The sequence below is a fragment of the Gadus chalcogrammus genome, chromosome 16 (genome assembly GCF_026213295.1).
Source record: "Gadus chalcogrammus isolate NIFS_2021 chromosome 16, NIFS_Gcha_1.0, whole genome shotgun sequence".
Taxonomy (NCBI): domain Eukaryota; kingdom Metazoa; phylum Chordata; class Actinopteri; order Gadiformes; family Gadidae; genus Gadus; species Gadus chalcogrammus.
The window spans coordinates 420,915-447,207 of NC_079427.1; the positions used below are offsets into that span (position 1 = coordinate 420,915).

At 47.8% G+C, this 26,293-nt stretch overlaps 1 protein-coding gene across 1 annotated transcript in view; it reads right to left on the bottom strand.

The window, feature by feature from the left end:
- ppp1r37 (protein phosphatase 1, regulatory subunit 37) overlaps positions 1-25,847 on the bottom strand; it is a 45,378-nt gene extending 19,531 nt beyond the window's left edge. Inside the window, exons 1-3 of the mRNA XM_056612318.1 lie at positions 24,845-25,847; positions 23,707-24,547; positions 5,896-5,993 (exon numbers count right to left, since the gene is read on the bottom strand). Coding sequence (XP_056468293.1) covers positions 5,896-5,993; positions 23,707-24,430 — 822 coding nt within the window. The 5' untranslated portion in view covers positions 24,431-24,547; positions 24,845-25,847. The remainder of the gene's footprint in view (positions 1-5,895; positions 5,994-23,706; positions 24,548-24,844) is intronic.
- Positions 25,848-26,293: the final 446 nt, after the last annotated feature.

Here is a 26,293-nt window from a genome sequence, read left to right on the forward strand (position 1 = left end):
TAGGATACCACATTGAATAGTTTCACTTATTCATTGAGCTCTGGACGTGTGATGCAGAGAGAAACCTTCAGTGCACTGAAGAGCCAGTGATCAGATACAGGCTGCAAAGGGTCCGGTTTTGGAACGCTACCAGGCCCAGAGTTGTCAGAGATGTACTTTTCCAACACCTAGAAGCATTGCTACTGTAAATATCCCTCAATGCACATAAACTGTTGGGCCCTGGCCCCCTGCCACGTCTACACGCCAGCGGGGCCCTCACAGAGAACGCATTTACAGCCACCGGGGAGGAACTGCAAATGGCTGAACTCACCTTAACCCCTCCCCCCACTGGCCAACTATTTAGTTAGCCTGGCCTGTTTATACGGCCGGTTTAGCACAAGGATGACTAAGCAGAATGGAGAGCAGCGGCCCACTGACCGCAGGGCTAAACAACGACGGGGCCGTCAAGGCAGCCCTGGTGCTTCGTTGTAGAGAGAGATAGGGGGAGAGATAGAGGGTGAGGGGGAGAGTGTTCATAGACACAACCAGAGAGGGAGTGAATAAGGGATAGAGTTAGGCAAGACACTAGGAGCTGAGAGAGAGTGATAGGAAAGGGAGGGAGAGGGACCAAAGCCAGTTAACTCCCAGTGGAAATGTACCCACACAGCAGGTCTAAAAGCAGCTTGCGGGCATGGGACAGAAGCAGCTTAGCATGTTACTGTGTCTTTCCACAAGTGGCTGTGATGTCAGCCCAGTGTCTCAGCTGACTTGCGGGCGAGGCGGTGAGGTCCAGGGTTTCCACCGCGCCACGTCACAGCCTCTGGGGCCGGCCTGCCTACATCACTCTTCATGATGCAGGGTCACACGCGCGTGCAGACGTGTGTGCGTGTTTATAAAGGCAGAGAGAGGCCCGGCTACAGGGACCGTAAGGGTGGGGGGAGGGGGGGGCAGTACAAACAGTCCCTGAGACAGTGGTGTTACTGTCCCATCCTACCAGCCCTCTTACAGACTGGGCAGAACCAGCCTGTGGGGAACCAGACCCTGACCCTGCAGAACGGGTTCCACTGAACCACCAAATACTAGAGTATGACCGTATGGAGCGCTGCTCCTGATAGGCTGAGTATGACCGTATGGGGCGCTGCGCCTGATAGGCTGAGTATGACCGTATGGAGCACTGCGCCTGATAGGCTGAGTATGACCGTATGGGGCGCTGCGCCTGATAGGCTGAGTATGACCGTATGGGGCGCTGCGCCTGATAGGCTGAGTATGAGCGTATGGAGCACTGCGCCTGATAGGCCGAGTATGAGTGTATGGAGTGCTGCGCCTGATAGGCTGAGTATGACCGTATGGAGCGCTGCGCCTTGGTGTTCAGCCCCTGATAGGCTGAGTATGACCGTATGGAGCGCTGCGCCTGATAGGCTGAGTATGACCGTATGGAGCGCTGCGCCTGATAGGCTGAGTATGAGCGTATGGAGCGCTGCGTCTGATAGGCTGAGTATGAGCGTATGGAGCGCTGCGTCTGATAGGCTGAGTATGAGCGTATGGAGCGCTGCGCCTGATAGGCTGAGTATGACCGTATGGAGCGCTGCTCCTTGGTGTTCAGCCCCTGATAGGCTGAGTATGAGCGTATGGAGCGCTGCGTCTGATAGGCTGAGTATGAGCGTATGGAGCGCTGCTCCTTGGTGTTCAGCCCCTGATAGGCTGAGTATGAGCGTATGGAGCGCTGCTCCTTGGTGTTCAGCCCCTGATAGGCTGAGTATGACCGTATGGAGCGCTGCGTCTGATAGGCTGAGTATGATCGTTTGGGGCGCTGCCCCTGATAGGCTGAGTATGAGCGTTTGGGGCGCTGCTCCTTGGTGTTTAGCCCCTGATAGGCTGAGTATGAGCGTATGGAGCGCTGCGTCTGATAGGCTGAGTATGAGCGTATGGAGCGCTGCTCCTTGGTGTTCAGCCCCTGATAGGCTGAGTATGAGCGTATGGAGCGCTGCGCCTGATAGGCTGAGTATGAGCGTATGGAGCGCTGCCCCTTGGTGTTCAGCCCCTGATAGGCTGAGTATGAGCGTATGGAGTGCTGCTCCTTGGTGTTCAGCCCCTGATAGGCTGAGTATGAGCGTATGGAGCGCTGCTCCTTGGTGTTCAGCCCCTGATAGGCTGAGTATGAGCGTATGGAGCGCTGCGCCTGATAGGCTGAGTATGAGCGTATGGAGCGCTGCGTCTGATAGGCTGAGTATGAGCGTATGGAGCGCTGCGTCTGATAGGCTGAGTATGAGCGTATGGAGTGCTGCTCCTTGGTGTTCAGCCCCTGATAGGCTGAGTATGAGCGTATGGAGCGCTGCGCCTGATAGGCTGAGTATGAGCGTATGGAGCGCTGCGTCTGATAGGCTGAGTATGACCGTATGGGACCAGCACCAATACCCAGAGTTGAATCTGTCTGCATTTTGCTGCCAGTACTCCGCTGTGTTTATGTTTCAGCGAGGGGGGCTGTTGTGTGGACTTGGGTACTTATGGAAATAGACCCTCAAATGTTCCATTGCATCACTGGGAGAAAGACTAGTTTAACAGCGGGTGGGTTTTTAGGGGCAGGAAATTGCGGCAAATTAAGAAATATGTCATTCACCTTTACCATCCATCACTCTACAAACTTTTGACGCAAATTACTAACTCAGTCATCCAGAGGCAATGCGATCCCTCTGTCATTTCCAGCCTTTAATTCCTCATCACTCCGTTCCGTGACCAATCACAAGCGAGGGGCCCTAGTGAGACGTGAGCCAGGCAGCCTTTCCTCTGAGAAAGGACCGGATTCTTAGGGTGCGTTCACATCTGTCGTGTTTCATTAAATGCATTCAAACGTGGGAGGATTTACAGCCTTGGTGTGAATCCTGTGATTAGAAAGAGAATCAAGCCTGATTGAGTTACGCTCTGAATGTGTGCAAGATGTGTGAAATCCTGGCCTATGTTTGTCTTAATGTACTCTAAACGTACTGAAGGTTTGGTTTACGACTTTAGACGTAGTGTGGGTGGAATATAATAGCTCAATACAGCGTTCTCTCTGGTGCTAAACTAGTTCAATGCATTTAATGATGTACTCTGACTGTATGTCCCTGCTCTTAAGAAACAGCAGAACATATTTACTGCTTGTTGGCTCATAGTACCATTTATCTTTATTCTTTTAGCATTTCCCTCATTAAACGACTACAGGGGCCACCCAGCACTTGTGGCTCAGGAAAGCAGAAACAAATACAAATATTGCAATATCTACAGAGACGTTCTGCTCAGAACCTCCCAGACGGTCTGCTCAGAACCTCCCAGACGGTCTGCTCAGAACCTCCCAGACGTTCTGCTCAGAACCTCCCAGACGTTCTGCTCAGTACCTCCCAGACGTTCTGCTGAGAACCTCCCAGACGTTCTGCTCAGTACCTCCCAGACGTTCTGCTCAGAACCTCCCAGACGTTCTGCTCAGAACCTCCCAGACGTTCTGCTCAGAACCTCCCAGACGGTCTGCTCAGAACCTCCCAGACGTTCTGCTCAGAACTTTCTAGACGTTCTGCTCAGAACCTCCCAGACGGTCTGCTCAGAACCTCCCAGACTGCTCAGAACCTCCCAGACGGTCTGCTCAGAACCTCCCAGACTGCTCAGAACCTCCCAGACTGCTCAGAACCTCCCAGACGGTCTGCTCAGAACCTCCCAGACTGCTCAGAACCTCCCAGACTGCTCAGAACCTCCCAGACGGTCTGCTCAGAACCTCCCAGACGGTCTGCTCAGAACCTCCCAGACGGTCTGCTCAGAACCTCCCAGACTGCTCAGAACCTCCCAGACGGTCTGCTCAGAACCTCCCAGACTGCTCAGAACCTCCCAGACTGCTCAGAACCTCCCAGACGGTCTGCTCAGAACCTCCCAGACTGCTCAGAACCTCCCAGACTGCTCAGAACCTCCCAGACGGTCTGCTAAGAACCTCCCAGACTGCTCAGAACCTCCCAGACTGCTCAGAACCTCCCAGACGTTCTGCTCAGAACTTTCTAGACGTTCTGCTCAGAACCTCCCAGACGTTCTGCTCAGAACCTCCCAGACGGTCTGCTCAGAACCTCCCAGACTGCTCAGAACCTCCCAGACGGTCTGCTCAGAACCTCCCAGACTGCTCAGAACCTCCCAGACTGCTCAGAACCTCCCAGACTGCTCAGAGCCTCCCAGACTGCTCAGAACCTCCCAGACTGCTCAGAACCTCCCAGACGTTCTGCTCAGAACCTCCCAGACTGCTCAGAACCTCCCAGACGGTCTGCTCAGAACCTCCCAGACTGCTCAGAGCCTCCCAGACTGCTCAGAACCTCCCAGACGGTCTGCTCAGAACCTCCCAGACTGCTCAGAACCTCCCAGACTGCTCAGAACCTTCTAGATCTCTCACCGTTGCCCTTCTTTTATTTGACGTTATTCTATATTAATTAATAACCACTTAAGGTTTTTCAAATACATTCTCATAATGAGCATGATTGGTGTATTCATACAACGTCACGACTCATAAACTAAAGAGTAGGCAACACATCAATTTATTCACCTTGAGTGATTCTGTTCGGCTGTGTAAAGCCAAACTAAATGAAGAGTGAAAGCAACCTTGAAAAAGGCTTATAAAGGGAGGATTAGGACAAACTGTGCTGCCTAATCCCAACACAAAGTCAACCAAAGAAAATTAAATATGAATACAGCATTTTGTCTTTCATAAGCAAGTACACGCTTGGTGGCGTTTAAAAAGCTGTCTTTGAAGAACAACCCTCAGCTGTTTAATAGCAGATTGACAAAGAAACAAAGCCAAAGTTTCAAAAACAGCATGACTTCCATAACAAAACGGAAAACAATCCTTAAATGTTATTAATTTTCATAGGAACCGGACTTTGAGTTGTGTAAGTGGGGGTTTCCTTGGTCGTGTTATACTCAGGTACCGGGGACCTGGTTGGAAGACAGCCTTCTCAGAGGTTATTTCTGTGGGCTTCTACAAGATGCAGCTGATGTTGTTGGTGCCTGTTCACACAATATTAAAACCGTCTATGTTAAAGACTACACGCTACAACTAGCAGGCTCCAGCCTGGCACAGAGCGCACACACATCTCCACACACATCTCCCCATGTCCACACACATCTCCTCATGTCAACACACGTCTCCCCATGTCCACACACGTCTCCCCATGTCCACACACATCTCAACACACATCTCCCCATGTCCACACACATCTCCCCATGTCCACACACATCTCCCCATGTCCACACACATCTCCCCATGTCCACACACATCTCCACACACATCTCCCCATGTCCACACACATCTCCCCATGTCCACACACATCTCCCCATGTCCACACACGTCTCCCCATGTCCACACACGTCTCCCCATGTCCACACACGTCTCCCCATGTCCACACACATCTCCACACACATCTCCCCATGTCCACACACATCTCCCCATGTCCACACACATCTCCCCATGTCCACACACATCTCCCCATGTCCACACACATCTCCCCATGTCCACACACATCTCCCCATGTCCACACACATCTCCCCATGTCCACACACATCTCCCCTTGTCCACACACATCTCCTCATGTCCACACACGTCTCCCCATGTCCACACACATCTCCCCATGTCCACACACATCTCCTCATGTCCACACACATCTCCCCATGTCCACACACATCTCCCCTTGTCCACACACATCTCCTCATGTCCACACACATCTCCCCATGTCCACACACATCTCCCTAGACAGCAGGGTTGCTGCTGACTGGACCGGGCTGGACAGAATTCATTGAGACCCTGCTCTCCTTAGCACTTGGTGCTTCAGCCTCCAGGAAAACGCTGTGTGCGTGTTTGTGCACAAATGCTTGTGTGTGTGTCCCTGGTGCCCTGCAGCGGAGTCCGGGCCTCACCTGAATCTGTTTGAGCACTTTGGCGATGGGCTTGCAGTTGAGCTTCTGGCAGCCTTGTCTGTAGGCGTTGAGAATCTCATCCACGGTCACGTTCTGGGCTGGAAAATTATAACAACAAGGGGTCAAAGGTTAACAGGGCCTTTTGCATAACATCTCTATTACTTCTACAGCGATATACATCCCCGCCTCGCTCCAAACATCCCCATGGCCCATATAGGCTGCGTCCTGCTGGGAGGTCACTGTGATAACACGCAGGCCTATGTGATTACTTTATGCTCTACTCTGATCATCAGATCATCCTGACTCTCAGGCGGGGGCCCCTGAACCGGCTGGGCGGGGGCCCCTGAACCGGCTGGGCGGGGGGGCCCCTGAACCGGCTGGGCCCCTGAACCGGCTGGGCCCCTGAACCGGCTGGGCCCCTGAACCGGCTGGGCAGGGGCCCCTGAACCGGCTGGGCGGGGGCCCCTGAACCGGCTGGGCGGGGGCCCCTGAACCGGCTGGGCCCCTGAACCAGCTGGGCGGGGGGGGGGGGGCCCTGAACTGGCTGGTGGGGGCCCCTGAACCGGCTGGGAGGGGGGGGGGGGGCCCTGAACCGGCTGGTGGGGGCCCCTGCACTGTGGGACCTCTTCATTGGACCAGCTGAGCGGGGCGTGGACACACCCTTCGCTGGTTAATAACAGCTCTCAGATCACAGAAGCATACTATGCAAGTAGTATGTTAAAGTCTTTTTAGTAAACCTTTTGTGTGGTGTACTCAAAGTGAAGACTTCTTAACAACCCCCCCAGGGAATGCTACTCCATTTGAGTTGCACTTAACCAAACATCATCTCTGACCACCAGTGTTTGTAATTACTGTACGTTAAATGCGGTGCGATACTATGAATTTATTGAATAAACTGCGTCATCCGAACGCACCCCTGGCTCCAAACACAAACTGCTAGTGAGGAGACAGAGATAAGCGATGATGATTGGTTAAGGCAGAGTCATGTTTCATGGTAGCCAATCGAAGCCATTGTTTTTAAACACACACACACACACACACACACACACACACACACACACACACGATGAAGCAGCAGAAATGGCGAGTCCGGAGCGATCCGATGAAAGTCGGCGTTTCCTGTAGTATTCGGCAGATGTTCCACAGCCTTTGCAACCAAGCATATTAAAATTGAGTTAGAATTATATCAGGGCCTTGATTGGGCAGTTCAACCATTTAACAAATTAAGGCCAAGGGAAAACTGCTCAGAAAAATCCAAATACTTCGACATATAGCAACTTCTTTTATTTTTTTTATTTTAGGCATGTTAGTAACTGGAGTGAACCTACCTCGCCATAAACTAGAAGAAAGAAGTTTGCAGAAAACTTATTTCTTAAGATGAGAAATAAAAATTAAGAAACTTGCGAGATCTGTGGGCAGAGTAAGGGGAAATAGGGGAAAACTGTCTTTGTGCTGCTGTCAGAATTTCTGAATGCAGGCACCAAGGTGAGACCAAGTCCTCACTTCATGTTCTTCTCCTCTACCCTATAACACCCACTGCCTACGTCTCCACTGAGATCCCTTCCAACTACAGAATGGGTTAACCCTAACCCTAACCCATCTACAGTATGGGTTAACCCTAACACTAACCCATCTACAGTATGGGTTAACCCTAACCCTAGCCCATCTACAGTATGGGTTAACCCTAACCCATCTACCGTAGGGGTTAACCCTAACCCATCTACAGTATGGGTTAACCCTAACCCTAACCAATCTACAGTATGGGTTAACCCTAACCCTAGCCCATCTACAGTATGGGTTAACCCTAACCCATCTACAGTAGGGGTTAACCCTAACCCATCTACAGTATGGGTTAACCCTAACCCTAACCAATCTACAGTATTGGTTAACCCTAACCCTAGCCCATCTACAGTATGGGTTAACCCTAACCCTAGCCCATCTACAGTATGGGTTAACCCTAACACTAACCCATCTACAGTATGGGTTAACCCTAACCCTAGCCCATCTACAGTATGGGTTAACCCTAACACTAACCCATCTACAGTATGGGTTAACCCTAACCCTAGCCCATCTACAGTATGGGTTAACCCTAACACTAACCCATCTACAGTATGGGTTAACCCTAACACTAACCCATCTAAAGTATGGGTAAACCCTAACCCTAGCCCATCTACAGTATGGGTTAACCCTAACACTAACCCATCTAAAGTATGGGTAAACCCTAACCCACTGCCTACGTCTCCACTGAGATCCCTTCCATCTAAAGCATGGGTTACCCTAACCCTAACCAATCTACAGTATGGGTTAACCCTAACCCTAGCCCATCTACAGTATGGGTTAACCCTAACCCTAACCAATCTACAGTATGGGTTAACCCTAGCCCTAGCCCATCTACAGTATAGGTTAACCCTGAATAGCACTGTGGGTTTTCCTGGTTGATTGACCTCCCTTCCTGTCAATCCAGTGCCGGCCTATTAATAGTGGATAACGGGACTGTTGACTCATGGCACATGTCAGTGTTCACTGCGGACAGAGCTAGGGGACGGATTAAGTGTGGCTTTGTTTAAGGGCATTAATTCACCATTAACCGTTATCGTCTCCAAGTTGCCCAATGAAATAAAGGCTCAATAAACCAATAAGCCTTTAGAGCCTAATTAAGACACTTATGGGACAATAATGATTGATGTTGAATTAATGCGTGGCTCTTGAGCAAAGTTAACGCTCCAAGTAACTGATGTCCTAGTGACCGAAATATGATGTTTTAACCGCAAGGAGAGAAGAGTCTTGATGCGACGCTCTAAGGGACTAATCCTGACACCAGGAGCGAGAGTCCTATTAAGGGGACTTGTGTGGTACCAATTTGGTCATGGGCACGAGGTAGCATGCCCAACTATTTTCCATGGCAGAGGTACATAAAGGTTTCCCGACCCCAAGCCCGCTTTGTGCAGGGCATACTGTCTGCAGGCAGGGAGCCACATCGGCTCGTACACAGATGTTTGCACTTTTCTAATGCATCGATGATGAAATCCCACCAAGGGGGTGGATAGAGAATTGTTGCCGTCAACGTAAATTATCATCCTAAATCTTAAATTATCCTCTTCCATCTATCGCCTCTCCTCTCCTCATATTGTGTGAGCATGCGTACATTTGCTAAAAATAGAGATCTATAGATTGTAAAAACAAAAGACCATAAAATACGAGTAGCAAAACATAAAGATATATTGCTTTGAGTTGATTTCATTATTGCTCAAGAGAAGCAGTGAAGAAACCACAACATGGGTTGTACAGGTTCAAATGCATCCATGTTTGTGTTTATGTGTGTGAGAGGGGGATTGAAAGAGGGTGTGTCTGGCGACGAAGCCAGTAGTACACAATGTACCCAGAACTGTGCTAGCTAAACCAGGTGCTAAACGGAAGCAGCAGGCCTCTACGGTCGTAAACGGCATTAATGCCAGCCCTGTCTGCTGGCTTTTGAGAAGAATGGGTGGACTCGTGTGAGGGTTGATCCCTCCCATCTCTAACATAGGAATCAAAAGGCACTTCCTAACAAGGCTGAGTCTTTGCTCTGGGAAACATGCATCTGTAACATGTGCAGTGAAAAGCAACAGCCCAGGTTTTTGAGTGAGATAGTTTAAGAGTGCGCCATTGCAATCCATCGTAGCGCACGAAAAGCCCATGAAAGTGAAGAGTGGGATAGTGTAGCGGCCAGCGTGTCCAAGCGCCATCACAAAAGGTACAGGGTTTGATCCCGATGTCTGGCTGCTGTCTACATGTAGGCAACCTGCAGCAGGATGACACCAACATCTGAGGTCTACGCCACAGTAACTGTTGCATTATGGGTCTCAGACGGCAGGTTGCGCTGCTGTGGTTTGGCTGTCGTTAGCCACCAGTACCAAGTGGCTCCATGGACACTGCGTGCAACTCGAAGCAGTCGAGCAGATCAACACAGAGGAGCAAAGACAGCCAGCTGTGTGGTGAACTCACAGCCCGCCCACCGGAGACGACAGGTGGGGAAGAGCAGTTAGACTAGACTACCGTAAACTTGCTGCTGGCCACACGATTGCGCTCAGTGTTATTGAGGAGCAACACACCTTCCCTTTTCCTGGCCCTGTTGGGCAACTTCCAGGGAACGGGGGTGTACAATTATAAATCAGACAACACGCTTGATCAAGTGCTGCCATCACAGTGGAGTTTCCAAACTCAATGAAAGGCTAACTTAAAGGCTGGTTAAAACTTGGAGGATATTGCTGCTGGTTGGGGCGAGCGCTCTCTCCAGTGACCAGGGTCTGAGTGCACTAACCCAGGGTCAGTAAGCCATGGCCAATGGTCAAAACACACATTTCTGAGGCCCCTTGCAGCCAAGGTTCAGTGAAAGCATGAAATGGACGGCAACAGGCATTTTTTTATCAAACCATTCAAAAAGTTATTTTTGCACCAAAACATGTGATTTGTCATTCTGTCTCCCTTATTTAATCCTATGCATCGGGTTGAATCCTGAGAAACGGGCCAGACCAGGCTAATAGAGGACTGAGGAAGAAACAGGTTCACTGACTTCTCATTCATGTCCTCAGTGCCTCACTGGCCTCAGTGCACCGGGAGAGGGTACAGCGCGGCGGGCCAGCCCTGGAGAATTGGGTTAGGGTTAGGGTAAGGGCTGTAACCCTAACCCTGCCTCAGTGCCTCACTGGCCTCAGTGCACCGGGAGAGGGTACAGCGCGGCGGGCCAGCCCTGTAGAATTGGTGCCACAGTGGGAACCAGAAGTGCAGCCCTGCTGCCAACAAGGGAGTATCCCATAATAACACGACACAGAGGAACAGCCACGCCCAAATACCCCAACAGATTGCTGCGTGGCCTAATCTTGCCAATCTGTTGAGGACCAACGTAATAAAAGATTGAACTTTGGAAAATATACAAAACGCTAGTTAGTAAGTGCTTCTATGAAAACTGGAGAACATCAGCGTCTGGAAACTGTTTGTTTTTGTATTTCTGTGACACTCACGGAGCGGAAGAGACACAGGTACACCCAGACGTCTACTCCGTCTCTCCTCGGATAACAAGAAGAATTGTAAAAGCATCAGTACAAAATCAGTACAGGAAGGAATGCACAGCAGGACTTCCCAACAATGCCGGACCGGGTTCAAGTGCGTTGATGAATACTGAATAGAAGAGAGACTCAGGCCTCGGCCCTGGCTAACAGGATCAACGAGTGGGAGTGTGAACCGTACCCTGCAACCGGTGGAAGGGGAGGAACCCGTTCAGCCCATTATGAAGTGTAAACACATCTCCCCAGATACACAGCGGCCAACACATGAGTCATGTGGAATAACAAGGGCCATTCAATAGCTTTTGTTTCCACCATCACGTGTTGAACATGGGAAGGTGTTCCCGTCACTCATCTTTATTCCAGTGTGGAACAACATATGCCAATAAAATTAAAAAACAAATAGTTGGTTATACTAAAAAGGACATAAATAATGAATCAAATCCCGAAAGAACCAGCATTTATCCGTTCTGTAGAAGCCAGCAGATTCCCCGATACGGTGGTTCGTGGATGCTCTCCCGTCCGACTCACATCGATCTTGCATAAGATTCACAGCATGACTGGGATTACAAAGGGTCCACAATGCATTCCTTCTGCATGGTGTGCAGGGTACTGATCCAATGCACACACGGCCCCAGCAGCGGCCAGCCTCCCCGTGGCCACGGATCCATCTCCTGTTTCTACACCGCTGTCCTCAGCAGGAGCCAGGTGTAACACACATCGGCTCTGGGGGCTGGGCTCTCCCCTTACCCCAGCAACAGTGAGGGAACAAGTAAAGACAGGTGTTTGAATGCGTGGAGCAGGACTGACAGAACACACACTGGGGAAGACACAAGGGCTCACCACCCCGGGGAAGAGGCTGTCGCCAACGCGGCCTTTCAGTTTATAAATAATGGCTAATGCCAAGCACAAGTTATCAGTCCAAAGTTGCCTTGGCATACCATGAAAATATTGCTTTGCCTGAAGAGTGGCTGAGGAATTAATTCTGTTGATAGATTGTATTTGGGATTACCAGCAGATACTTTTATCCATCACTCTTTAGCCATTAGTTAAATTTGAATACTGCTTTCACTGCGTTTCATGATTGCCATGTTTGATTAACATGAAACTGATTTGGGAAACATTTAACTACCTTCATCTACTACACTAAGTACTACCTATACAACTTAAGAGTTATGTGATTAAAGGGTAATGGGGGCGAAACGAAACAAACACACACAGACGAACGCACAAGTTGTATGAGGTCACACAATTCTCTAATTCGTGCATCACACAAATCACTGGCACAGCCTTGAAAACAGAAGTGCCTGCTTGACGTGCAATGTTCAGATGCTTATCTCCAGCTATGGACAGAGTCAGCATCTGCTTCTCCTCATTCTGCTTTTCTGTTTCTAGCTCTGAATCCAGGCACACACATTGGTGATCACTTCACCACACAAAAAGGGCAGCTAAAAAAGCAGAATGTGAGTTTGGTGGCCTTATGCTTCCGCATGAAATGACACAAGCACACAGGACTGTGGGTAATTGCTATGCTTATTAGCAATTTACCACAAATCTACTGAACATTTTCATGAGTGACTGAGAAAATTATCTCAATGGGGATCCAAAGGGATTTGGTGTGAGGACTGAAAGAGGTCAGACATGGCCCTAGTGAACTCGCCTCTTATACAGGAAAAATGATTGAGACACGAACCTGAAGAACCTTTGACCCCAACGTTGAAGCGATACGTGAAGCCACACGGAAGATTAAACACACAAAAAAATACGTAATCCCGTAATCGCAAAGATTTTTTGTTGAAGGTGCAGACAATACCCAAATGCTCCACCAGCAAAGTTTATTCTAAATAACATACAGAGTATTAAGAAGTGGAGAATAAACCTTGATAAAAGTCCACCTTCTGAGTATTAAGAAGTGGAGAATAAACCTTGATAAAAGTCCACCTTCTGAGAGGCTTATCAACCCCCAGGGAAAAAGGGGGTTAGTTGATTAGCACAAAGGTCCGTGTCCCGGTCACGTTTGTAACTTCTAACTGTCACGCTTCTGTTTAAAAAGCTCCCATTAACTGATGAAAGACTGCGTTTAACTCAGAGGCTAGGGTTAGGGTTAGGGCTAACCCTAATTGATGAAAGACAGCGTTTAACTCAGAGGTTAGGGTTAGGGCTAACCCTAATAGATGAAAGACAGCGTTTAACTCAGAGGTTAGGGTTAGGGCTAACCCTAATTGATGAAAGACAGCGTTTAACTCAGAGGTTAGGGTTAGGGCTAACCCTAGCTGATGAAAGACTGCGTTTAACTCAGAGGCTAGGGTTAGGGTTAACCCTAATTGATGAAAGACAGCATTTAACTCAGAGGCTAGGGTTAGGGCTAACCCTAATTGATGAAAGACAGCGTTTAACTCAGAGGCTAGGGTTAGGGCTAACCCTAACTGATGAAAGGGTTAGGGTTAGTGCTAACATGCAGTCTGGTCCCCAGCAAAGTGGAACGCCACATCCACTAATCAACTGCCCTGATTTACTAGAACATAAAAACACTGTACCCCATAGCTCTAGGATAGAGTATGGAAGAGAGACCAGCTCAAAGCTCCAGGACAGGGTATGGAGGAGAGACCAGCTCATAGCTCCAGGATAGGGTCTGGAGGAGAGACCAGTACCCCATAGCTCCAGGATAGGGTCTGGAGGAGAGACCAGCACCCCATAGCTCCAGGATAGGGTATGAAGGAGAGACCAGCTCATAGCTCCAGGATAGGATGTGAAGAAGAGACCAGCACCCCATAGCTCCAGGATAAGGTCTGGAGGAGAGACCAGCTCATAGCTCCAGGATAGGGTATGAAGGAGAGACCAGCACCCCATAGCTCCAGGATAAGGTCTGGAGGAGAGACCATCTCATAGCTCCAGGATAGGGTATGGAGGAGAGACCAGCTCATAGCTCTAGGATAGGGTATGGAGGAGAGACCAGCACCCCATACCTCCAGGATAGGGTTTGGAGGAGAGACCAGCACCCCATAGCCCCAGGATAGGGTATGAAGGAGAGACCAGCTCATAGCTCCAGGATAGGGTATGAAGGAGAGACCAGCTCATATCTTTAGGATAGGGTATGGAGGAGAGACCAGCTCATAGCTCTAGGATAGGGTATGGAGGAGAGACCAGCTCATAGCTCCAGGATAGGGTATGAAGGAGAGACCAGCTCATAGCTCCAGGATAAGGTCTGGAGGAGAGACCAGCTCATAGCTCCAGGATAGGGTCTGGAGGAGAGACCAGCACCCCATAGCTCCAGGATAGGGGGGGGGGGGGTGGGAGATACCATCCCAATAGCAGTCATGGGTAGGCTATGTTTTATTTTCCTTTCCTGTTAAAGGGTTCAAACTAGGATCTCCCTGTCCTCCGCTGTGAGCTGCCTGCTCAAGGCAGAGGACAGGGTTAGGGTTAGGGGACAAGGTTAGGGTTAGGGGACAGGGTTCGGAGACAGGGTTAGGGTTCGGGGACAGGGTTAGGGGACAGGGTTAGGGGATAGGGTTAGGGTTAGGGGACAGGGTTAGGGGACAGGGTTAGGGTTCGGGGACAGTGTTAGGGGACAGGGTTAGGGTTCGGGGACAGGGTTAGGGGACAAGGTTAGGGTTAGGGGACAGGGTTAAGGTTAGGGGACAGGGTTAGTGTTAGGGGACAGGGTTAGGGTTAGGGGACAGGGTTAGGGGACAGGGGACAGGGTTAGGGGACAGGGGACAGGGTTAGGGCTAGGGGACAGGGTTAGGGGACAGGGTAAGGGGACAGGGTTAGGGTTAGGGGACAGGGTTAGGGGACAGGATTAGGGGACAGGGTTAGGGTTAGGGTACAGGGTTAGGGGACAGGGGACAGGGTTAGGGGACAAGGTTAGGGTTAGGGGACAGGGTTAGGGGACAAGGTTAGGGTTAGGGGACAGGGTTAGGCATGACCTCTGCTGTGAGCTGCCTGCTCAAGGCAGAGGTCAGGTAGGTGTGACCCGCTGCCAAACAGCAGCGTGGTCTGGCTGGGTGAAGCCTGTGTGGGCCGGGATCCAGAGCATGGTTTAAGGTCGGGTGGTTAGAGACAATGCATGCTATGAAGGAGATATGGGGTGTGTCCCTTGGAGACTTTTAAACAGGTGAGTTCAGACCGGTTCAGCACCTTCCAGCAAATGATCTTCATAATGAAATCGATCGCATCAATTGATAAATTAAGCACCTGTGGATGGTTTGGGATACACAGTTAACTTGCACATCATGTTGTTTCCTAAGATTTGGACATTAAGCACGTAACTTTAATTATTAGCAATAATAACAATATCCATTCTTATTACACGGGTCTTTTCAACGTTCCGTTCACTTGCATGGGCACTTCACAACTTCCGGCGGTCAATTATTTTTGGATAATTGACCGTTGCCAATGAATAACGACCGTGGTCAAGGTAAACAAAAGGACTTTTTGCCTTTGGTATCACTTGGGCGGACTATTTCTCTGCTGATCAACACTATGAATGCTGGTAACAAATACATTGTAAATAAATTGTTTCGTTTTGGGAAGTAGCCGTGTAATAAGCGGGATAATGTATAGAACTTCGCCGGTCATTATCGATGGCGAAGCAAGACACCTCCGCTGCCCTGTCGGGGCTTATTTTCTCGATAATGACCGGCGTTCTATACATTATCCCTTACATAGTATATTATTATTCTGATTAGCAGAAGAAAATATTCATCAGGAATCCTACGTAAAACGTACCCTATTGTATTTGTTTATATACATTCTCTTTTTCTGACTTTTTGGGTTGTAGAAGGCTTGTATGACTCTTAAAATTAGTCAGGGAATCAAAAGATGGGCCACAATAACATATAGGTAGCGCTATAAAAAGGCCTGCAAGTTCAGCGTTTAAACATACTGCCATTACATCTAGGAAAGTGCAATATGCATGAAAATTATTATACATTGCACCATTCGCCCTAATGAACAACTTTTAAAACGCAGCGCATATGTTCAGACCATTTGGATTCAGTGCAGTGACCGCAACTTGACCTAAGGCAAACACTAAAACAGATTTGGTGCCAGAGTTTTTAAAAGTCAGAAAACTCGACACACATGTATCAGGTGACTGGGAATATCTGGTGTAAAATTCATCGCAATAAGGCTAATGTCGGTCTACAAAATACATACATATGTAATCAGCTCTGCAACACGTTTAAACAGTCATACAAGTCTTCCATACCTCCACGTACGGAAGACTTCTATTTCTCAAAATATTTTCTAATCTGCCCTTAGCAGTCTACATGTCCACGTAGTGTTGTGGTATTACGTCAGTCTCAAGACCATCCGTGCGCTGGTTCTAGTCCATAATCGTCAGGACCCTGGCATGGTTGCTTGCAACTATATTTATAATGTTTATTCTTAAATTAAATTTTTAGGGTTAGTGGATTAAAAAAAAAGTGACGTTTAGAAAGAAAAGACAAAAGGATAAGCGCGTGTCTGGGCATGACCGGCGGAGCTCTGAGGGCCATGTGATAATGACACTGGCACTCCAAGTGGCTCCCCTCAGACAAGAGATAGCATGACAACTGGATGGACTATATTTACATCAGGAAGGACTCAGACTGGGCTAGAGCATCCTAGTGCTGATAAGAGCGCTGCAGGACATACCTTCCTGTATGTTGAGGGAGGAAAACCAGGAACAAAAGTATTCTATAAAAAGTAGTAAATGTAAACTGTAGGCCTACTGTTCTAGATCATTATTACGTACGTAACGTTGGTTTTGGTTTTCATGAACTAATTTGATCGTAATAAAAGCCTTAGAGATCAATGTAGGGTACATGATGTGTCACCAAACGTCATTGTAGAGACGGAACAAGATATATGTTTAGGTTTAGGCCTGTTGCTGTGCGGCAGGTTATAAAACCCCCTCGGTGTACAGGGTTAAACACAAAATCCAGTGCTAGTAAGAGCTCAATGCCCATTCAACATGTGGAATAAGAGGTGGGCCTACACATAGTACGGACTAGTTATGATTACACTGTGAGCTCTCAGCCATAGAACTCAATCAGCACATCATTTGCAGCAGCAAGAGCCGCTCCTGGTCCTTAGTAAGTAAAGGACACAGCGGCCTTAAAGCACCTTTTTAAAAGGCTTTAGTGATTGGCCAACATTCACAGGTAGCAGGACAACAAAAGATGACTAGTTTGTAGAATGATGCAATGATGCTGCAAGCACATGCTTCACTTGTATGCGTCCAAACACACACACCACAGCTGTGTGGAGAGTATATGAGAAGGACAACAACATTCAACAACAAAACCACGAGTACACAACAACAATTCCACAAGTACACAACTACAATACCACAAATACACAACTACTATACCACGAGTACACAACTACAATACCACGAGTATACAACTACAATACCACAAGTACACAACTACAATACCACAAGTACACAACTACAATTCCACGAATACACAACTACAATACCACAAGTACACAACTACAATACCACAAGTACACAACTACAATACCACGAGTACACAACTACAATGCCACGAATATACAACTACAATACCACGAATATACAACTACAATACCACAAATACACAACAACAATTCCACAAGTACACAACTACAATACCACAAATACACAAATACTATACCACGAGTACACAACTACAATACCACGAGTACACAACTACAATACCACGAGTATACAACTACAATACCACAAAATACACAACTACAATACCACAAGTACACAACTACAATACCACAAGTACACAACTACAATTCCACGAATACACAACTACAATACCACGAGTACACAACTACAATACCACAAATACCCAACTACAATACCACAAATACCCAACTACGATACCACGAGTACACAACTACAATATCACAAGCACACAACTAAAATACCACGAGTACACAACAACAACACCACGAGTACACATCTACAACACCACAAATACACAACCACAAGTAAACAACTACAACACCACAAATACACAACTACAACACCACAAATACACAACTACAACATCACGAGTACAGAACTACAATACCATGAGCACAGAACTACAATACCACGAGTACACAACTACAACTCCGCGAGTACACAACTACAATACCATGAATACACAAACACAATACCACAAATACATTATTACAAAAACACGAGTACACAACTACATGACCATACCGGTCTGGCATTGGAGTGGACGACGCCATCATCAACCTCCTCAAAAGATCCCCCTCCCACCTGGAAGCTAACCCTAACCCTCAACCTGTGAGGATCATGTTCTATGATCTCTGTTGAGGGACAAGCTGGAACATGCTGGAGTGGATCCTCACCTCGCTGCCTGGGTCCTGGATTAACTCACAAACCGTCCACAGTATGTGAGGAGGAAGGACTTCCAGTCCAACAAGGTGGTCTGCAGCACAGGGGCCCCGCAGGGAACCGTCCTGGCTCCCTTCATTTTCACCCTCCACACTGCAGACTTCAGGTACAACCTCTCACACTGCTACCTCCAGAAGTTCCCTGACGACTCTGCGGTCTTCGGTCTGATCAGAGACGGCGACGACACAGAGAACGGGGGACTAAACTGGGACTTTGTGGACTGGTGCCAGCGGACCCACCTCCAGAAAAACGTGGCGAAGACTAAGGAGCTGGTGGTGGACTTCGGCAGGCGTAAACATCCCCCACCCACACGATGAACGTCCAGGAAGTCGACATTGAGTCCGTGGTACGTGGGAGTACACATTAACAATAAAATGGACTGTAGCGGGATGGTCAATGCCCTCTACGGGGGCCAGAGCAGACTCTTTCTGCTGAAGAAACACAGTTCCTTTGGTGGGCAGGTGGCGCTCCTGAGAACCTTTAATTATCGGTGGTGGCATCAGCCATCTTTTGTGCTGGAGCAGCAGCATCACGGCTGCTGACAGGAAGAGACTGAACACACTCATTAAGAGAGCCAGCTGTCCTGGGGTGCTTGTTCGACCCAGTGGAGGTGGTTGGTGACAGGAGGATGATGGCAAAGCCATCATCCATGTTGGAGAACAAGTCCCACCTCCTTCACGAGTCCCATCACTGAGCAGCACTTTCAGTGATAGGCTGAGACACCCGCGGTTTGTGATGGAGAGGTACCGCAGGACGTTCCTACAATCTGCACTGCTCGCACGCACGCACGCACGCGCGCACACACACTCCATTATTAATATTGTACTTTGCACTACTGTTAATTGCACTAGCCTCTTTGCTGCTGTGACCCTGCAAATTCCCCCACTGTGGGACTAATAAATGATTATCTTATCATATCTTAAACAGCGGATTATAAACCGCCATTATAGGATTAGGGACTTTGACAATTTTCGGTGCGATATGGAGGATATATGGTAAATGCTGAAAGGATGCACAATCAACAGTTCACCGACCAAAATACTAAAACAAAACAAGTCATGAATCCAGTGTTCAACTGAATGATTCATTAGGATGAGTCAAGCATCTTTTGGGAGGCAACATTGTCTGTCATCAAAGAATTCATACAGGCTATATTTCACATTTGCGCTACAATGTTATGTGCATTCTGTGACATAAAGGCAAGAACACCGAAAGCTGACAGTCTACATCTTTAATATGCAATAGCTTTCTGCAACAATTAACCCCATCTGAGTTGAGATTCTTCACATGGAGAATACAGTGACTTTGTAGAAGCCTACAGACTGTATAGTGGTCACTAGGGCAGCTTGATTATGGAAAATCATAGTCACGATTATATTGGTCAATATTGATGTCACGATTATTATCAAATGATTATTTTTGAGATTGAAAAAATGATGTAGTTAATCAGCATGTCCCTACCAAAAAAACGTTTGCAACAGAACTTTGAAATTACGCCTGAAAAAAATACACAAAATTGTCAAAAAGAAAATGTTCAAATCTAAAATAATGTACAGATCCAGCTGTTCTTATCTTTTTTTAGTTTCAATTAAACATAAAAAATTAAATAAAAGGAAATTCGATTATATTAGTTTTGTGGTCGTTTGTCGCTAAAATCGAAATCGCGATAAAATGTGGATTTTACGCCCAGCCCTAGTGGTCCATTCCTATTTTCTAAGTACAATGTCATCCATTCTAAAACAATCCCGATAGACTCATGATTAACACCTTCATGTATTGACTACCTGGGGTGAGGATGGAGACATTTGATAGCAGCTTCTCCTACAATGATGAAGGACAAATGGAGACGACAAGGGATCCAAGATAAGACAGAGGAAGAGCTAGGCTACAAACTGGAATGGCCGTTTGTCCTGGAGAATGACATTTAAGACTAGCGCCTGCAGCACCTGATACCGGTTCAGGAGATACTGGCCCCGTTGTGGTTGGGGTAAACCATGACGAGGCCGGGGGGCCAACCCCCATATACATTTCATTTCCTGGCTTGTAGTCTCCGCCTCCGAACAGCAGAGACATACCCAGACAGACGTGTGTGTGGAAGGCCTTAAGCCAGGGTAAAACAGACCCAGGTGAATATCGGATACCTGACATTTGTTCTTTGGAAATTCCAGACCGATTCGATGCAGTTTTCAATAGCAAATCTCTCGTTAACCTGACGGGAAAAAAGTCTGCCGAGTTTATCCACTCACTATGGGAAAGGTCAACGCAGGAAGGAACGATGACAGACCTGCCTCACAACTCCATATGAGCATTCATCATGACACCAGAACTTTCAGGGGATTTAAGCGGAGGTCCATATCCGTCACTTACAAACATTGATGGTGCCTATTTATTCAATCATCACTTTACGGCCTACATGGAAGTAAACAATAAACGGCCACATTGGCTTGTTAGTTACTTCGACTTTAACTAGTGCTTTAGTAAAGATGCTCTAGGGTTAATCCCTCACCACTCATTAGATCTGGTTAGGGTTAGTTGATCCTCCTTGACAACAGCTGTAGTATTTCACTTCTTGACTGTGATGAAAGCTAGATTTCGTGGAACTTCAAGTCCCATGGTTCCCATGCGTCTGGTTCAGTGTTACAACACAAATGCTTTGTCATTCTAAGCAGTCATTCAGGAGCCTTCGGCAATCTCTGACAGAGACCAGGGGTAGATTCACAAGGATAATTCGAGGTCCCAAGACGGTTCTACAACAGCTCACGACTAAGGGACCATAGCTTCATGGCAGCGGAGGGTTAAAGGTCATACAGACTTGACGTTAAAACTAGTGGTCCAACAAACTGGCCTGATCACTCACACACACACACACACACACACACACACACACACACACACACACACACACACACACACACACACACACACACACACACACACACACACACACACACACACACACACACACACACGAGAAGTCCCCTGCAAGACGCGTCCTGCTAGACTCAAACGTTTCCTGAGGCATTAAATGGTTATAGTTAAGGCTTTAACTATAACCATGAAACATCATGTGATTAAATGGTTATAGTTAAGGCTTTAACTATAACCATGAAACATCATGTGATTAAATGGTTATAGTTGAGGCTTTCATGGAACATGATCATGTGATTAAATGGTTATAGTTAAGCCTTGCATGGAACATGAAACATCATGTGATTAAATCGTTATAGTTAAGGCTTTCATGGAACATGAAACATCATGTGATTAAATGGTTATAGTTAAGGCTTTCATGGAACATGAAACATCATGTGATTAAATGGTTATAGTTAAGGCTTTCATGGAACATGATCATGTGATTAAGTTGTTATAGTTAAGGCTTTCATGGAACATGATCATGCGATTAAGTTGTTATAGTTAAGGCTTTCATGGAACATGAAACATCATGTGATTAAATGGTTATAGTTAAGGCTTTCATGGAACATGAAACATCATGTGATTGAATGGTTATAGTTAAGGCTTTCATGGAACATGATCATGTGATTAAGTTGTTATAGTTAAGGCTTTCATGGAACATGAAACCTCATGTAATTAAATGGTTATAGTTAAGGCTTTCATGGAACATGAAACATCATGTGATTAAATGGTTATAGTTAAGGCTTCCATGGAACATGAAACATCATGTGATTTCTGCAGCAGACACTCGTGGCCTTTCCCTTTTTATCCCGATACTATCAGTTGGACTTTTGGAACTTCAATAGCAATAGAGATAAATCATGTAGAACAAGAACATATTATCTGGATACCTTTGCTTTGTGCCTGGCACTTTACTGTACACACATATTGTATGTTGTACGTCCTGGCACTTACTGTACACACATATTGTATGTTGTACGTCCTGGCACTTACTGTACACACATATTGTATGTTGTACGTCCTGGCACTTACTGTACACACATATTGTATGTTGTACGTCCTGGCGCTTACTGTACACACATATTGTATGTTGTACGTCCTGGCGCTTACTGTACACACATATTGTATGTTGTACGTCCTGGCACTTACTGTACACACATATTGTATGTTGTACGTCCTGGCACTTACTGTGTATACACATATTGTATGTTGTACGTCCAGGCACTTACAGTACACACATATTGTATGTTGTACGTCCTGGCACTTACTGTACACACTTATTGTATGTTGCATGTCCTGGCCCTTAAAAACAGTAGCATTGTGTGGCATCTTATCCCAGCTATCTTTGTTACAGGGAATTGGTTAACCTAGAAATGGTTAATACTTGGAACTTGTTTACTGTACCAACAGCGATATATTGTCGTTTCTCCTTTTGACTAATGGACTAATTGTAAGTTTCTTTGGAGAAAACCGTCTGCTAAATGCCCTGAATGTAGATGGATTCCTCCCTGCTGGTGAGCAGCAGTCTGCACGTTACGGACCAGCTTTGAGTGTACCTGAACCTCGCTGCTCGTGTCTCTGTGTCCTGCACCTCCTCCCCCTGCCGGGCGGCCCTACCTCAATGACCCTTGGCTTCAAGTGGCCCACATTTGTATTTTGATAGACTGAGCAAGAACACAATTCAGAGACAAGCATGACCAGCAGAACGCTGAACACACAAGTTTTACCAGGAAGTAGGCTGAGTCAACACAACACACAACAGAACTGTAGAAAGAAAAAACCAACCGACTTGAGAGACACTTCAGCCCTTACGATGGTCACAAAAACAAACAGAGGCTACTCGTAAATGACACGTGTTCTGACAATGGACACTGTGCACAACTCCCTAGCCTGAGCAGTTGTAGCCTCTCTGGACGTTTGCTAAAGAAGGACCCTGGATCAATAGTGCTCCGCTCACAACACATCCTGCAGTGCTTCCTACAGCGACGTTCTCTCTGAACAAACAAAACCTTTACCAAAGAAGGCACACCTCAAGGAGTGGTAGACAGTGAGGCCCAGTGCTGCTCCGTCTGTAGACGTATTGCATGCATTCCGTTTTCTTAGCCAGGCGAGAACGTGGCCTTGGGATCTTGCAGTTGGGGTTCAGGTTAGGGTTCCAGGCTGCTCCAAGAACCCTCACTAGCCTTGTGAGGCACATGGGAACCGATGTATGCACTCACAGAATTATCCAACGCTTTGGCTAAAAGTGTATCAAATAGCATGATATTATTATTATGAAAATACTCAAATGATTGCATGGCTCCAGTAACAGGGCTCTGTTGTTGGGCTTCCATCTCATCATTTGAGGGCATGTTCCAATCTAATGTATGGAGAGACTCCTGGGCACCACCACACTGCCTGCGATGAACTCAACCATCGTAACATTACCCAACTTCAACACAGTGTCCACGCCGACGCACAAGGACTCACCATGTCTCCAGGGGTCCTTGGGCTCCACAGCTCCAGAAACAATATCCTCATCTGAGGGGAAGGTCACCTTCTTGGTATCTGCGTTGTGGTGGTCCCCCCCATCCTCCAGGCTGGGGGGCAACAGGGCCTGGTCGGGGGCCGCAGCAGCTTCTGTCCTTTCCTGGCTTCGTTCGGAGGGGCTCTCTGCCTCCTTGTTGGTGTATCTGCAGGCGGCCGCCGACGACTCCACGGTCACCGACGGCTCCGGGCTCTCTAAGTCGCCCTCCAGGACCCCGCTCTCATCCAGGCTCAAGTCCACCCCGATGTCCATGTCCCCGCCGCCGTCCCCCATGGCGAACTTGGCACTCTCCGTGTTGCTCTGCTCGATGACTTCCACCCTGATGTCCCCGTGGGTCTCCTCCAGACCCGAGCGGTCCTTAGGGTGTCCAGCTGTTGGGCCGTCTGGGGCACCACAGCTGTTCATATTCCCGTTCACCTCGTCGAGTAGCCGAGTCCCCGGGCCGTTGTCCTCCTCCACCCCCCTCAGGGGGTCAGTCCGCGGGGGGAGCAGGTACGTCTCACAGGGCTGTGGGGGGACATTGTTCTGTTTGCCTGTGTCCCCGTCCATCATCAGTTCAGTGATCCGGGACAGGACGCCCTCTGTGTGGCTGCTGTTGTGCTCATGGTTCACGCTGCTCTGTGTTTTAACATTGCACAGATCTAAAGGCTGCTCCTCGATGTTCATGTTCTCATCTCCAGTTAATGCAGTCTTCAGTTTTGGCAGAGAGGCTGGGTACTAGATCTAGAACTACTAGTACCAATCAATCAGGCAGTGGACATTATTTGGTTCTACAATTTGACCCTGATGAAAAAGGATAAATGTTAGATGAATTAGTATAAACAATGGTTGCAATTTACAGTTACTGACATGCAAAAGTACTATCATTCGTATTTACTGCTCAAATTATGAAGCTGACTTTGTATGCATAATGATTAAAATAAACTGATGTATAACAGAAGGACATGGTCGATTAATGTACTCATTCCCCAGGGTGTTTCAGTTCCTTGTACATTATGTAACTTTTACCTCTCTGACCCCCACCTTGATATCCAAACACGGATTTTGTTTTGTTTGACCAATAAACCAAAGTAGACATACCCCTGTGATAACGCAGGAACAGCCGTCAGGCCATCAGCAAACTGCATGCAGCGTTTGAAAGATCAGGACGTCCAGTTCAGTCAGGGCGCCTCCATTAGGCCAGTACAGTGAGCCAGTACAGTGAGCCAGTACAGTGAGCCAGTACAGTGAGCCAGTACAGTGAGCCAGTACAGTGAGCCAGTACAGTGAGCCAGTCCAGTGAGCCAGTCCAGACCAGTGGATTTGCATGAACTTGGCTGCGCTACCTAGCTTCAACTTAATGCCCGATGACATGTAGGCCGAGATGAGGCTTCATTGTCCACTTTTTCGTGGGACCCAAAGGCTTGACCTCTGACAAACTATATGGTGTTCTGTCGGTAAAACGGTCCCGTCACCTGCGGCGGGTCCCGCTGTGTTGGAGACCGGGTCTTGCGGTGCTGGAAAGCGGGTCTCGGAGGTCTGGAGAGTTGGTCTAGGTGCCCTGAAGTGCGGGTCTCGGTGGGCTGGTGAGCGGGTCTCGGTGGGCTGGGGACCGGGTCTCTGTGGGCTGGGGAACGGGTCTCGGTGGGCTTGGGATCGCGTCTCGGTTGGCTGGTGACCGGGTCTCGGTGCCCTGGAGAGCGGCTCACCAGAAGCCTGGACTCAAGGAGAAAAACAGCGAGCAGGGAACACGTCTCGGTGGCTAACGTCAGCGCTAGCAGTTTGTTTCCCAGAGACAGCTACGTCCACCGAATGAACCGATGCTATTCGAAATTTTTTGGGGGAATTAAATTAATATCCCGGCGCAAGTGGAAACCCCCCGTACGGGGTTTGAAGGAGACGCTACGTGTATAAAGCGTTAGCTTCTGCTAGCTAGCTGGAGACCCGACGACTGTTTGTTGTCCACACGTCACTACGTCACGGGCGCGTCACGGCGGTGCGCGTTCAAGAGACCCGCGTTACAAAACAACAGATGGTTTGTTACAAAACAAACCACGAAGGAAACGTGTCTATTTCCTTCATCGTTTTATTTCCAAAAGTCGTTAGGAACCCTGAGTTATATCCAAACATTATTTTAATCCGAGGAAAACCGTTGATGATCGTGTTAAAAGCCACAGCACCTTTTTGTTAATCTTCGTTTATACACGTGTGCCGCTGTGCACCTGTCCCATGTTGGGATATATGGCTATATGGTTATTTATGGCTGCTTTTAGGTTTGGACTTCATTTACGCGGAAAAACAAATGATAACATGAATGAATTAAAACACGTGTAGCACTTTGTTATCGGTTTGTTTTGAGAATAACAGCATGAGTCACATTTACGGGCAGAAAATTATTCAGTAGAAGTTACTCTACTGTAGCCCATTTGTACAACCATACATTAGTATTTGATGTTCGATGGTCTGACGTTTACGGGTGCAAACCCAAACAGCAGATGGCAGCACTGTACTGGATGAATGAAAGACATTTTGAGTGGCGGTCCAGAATCA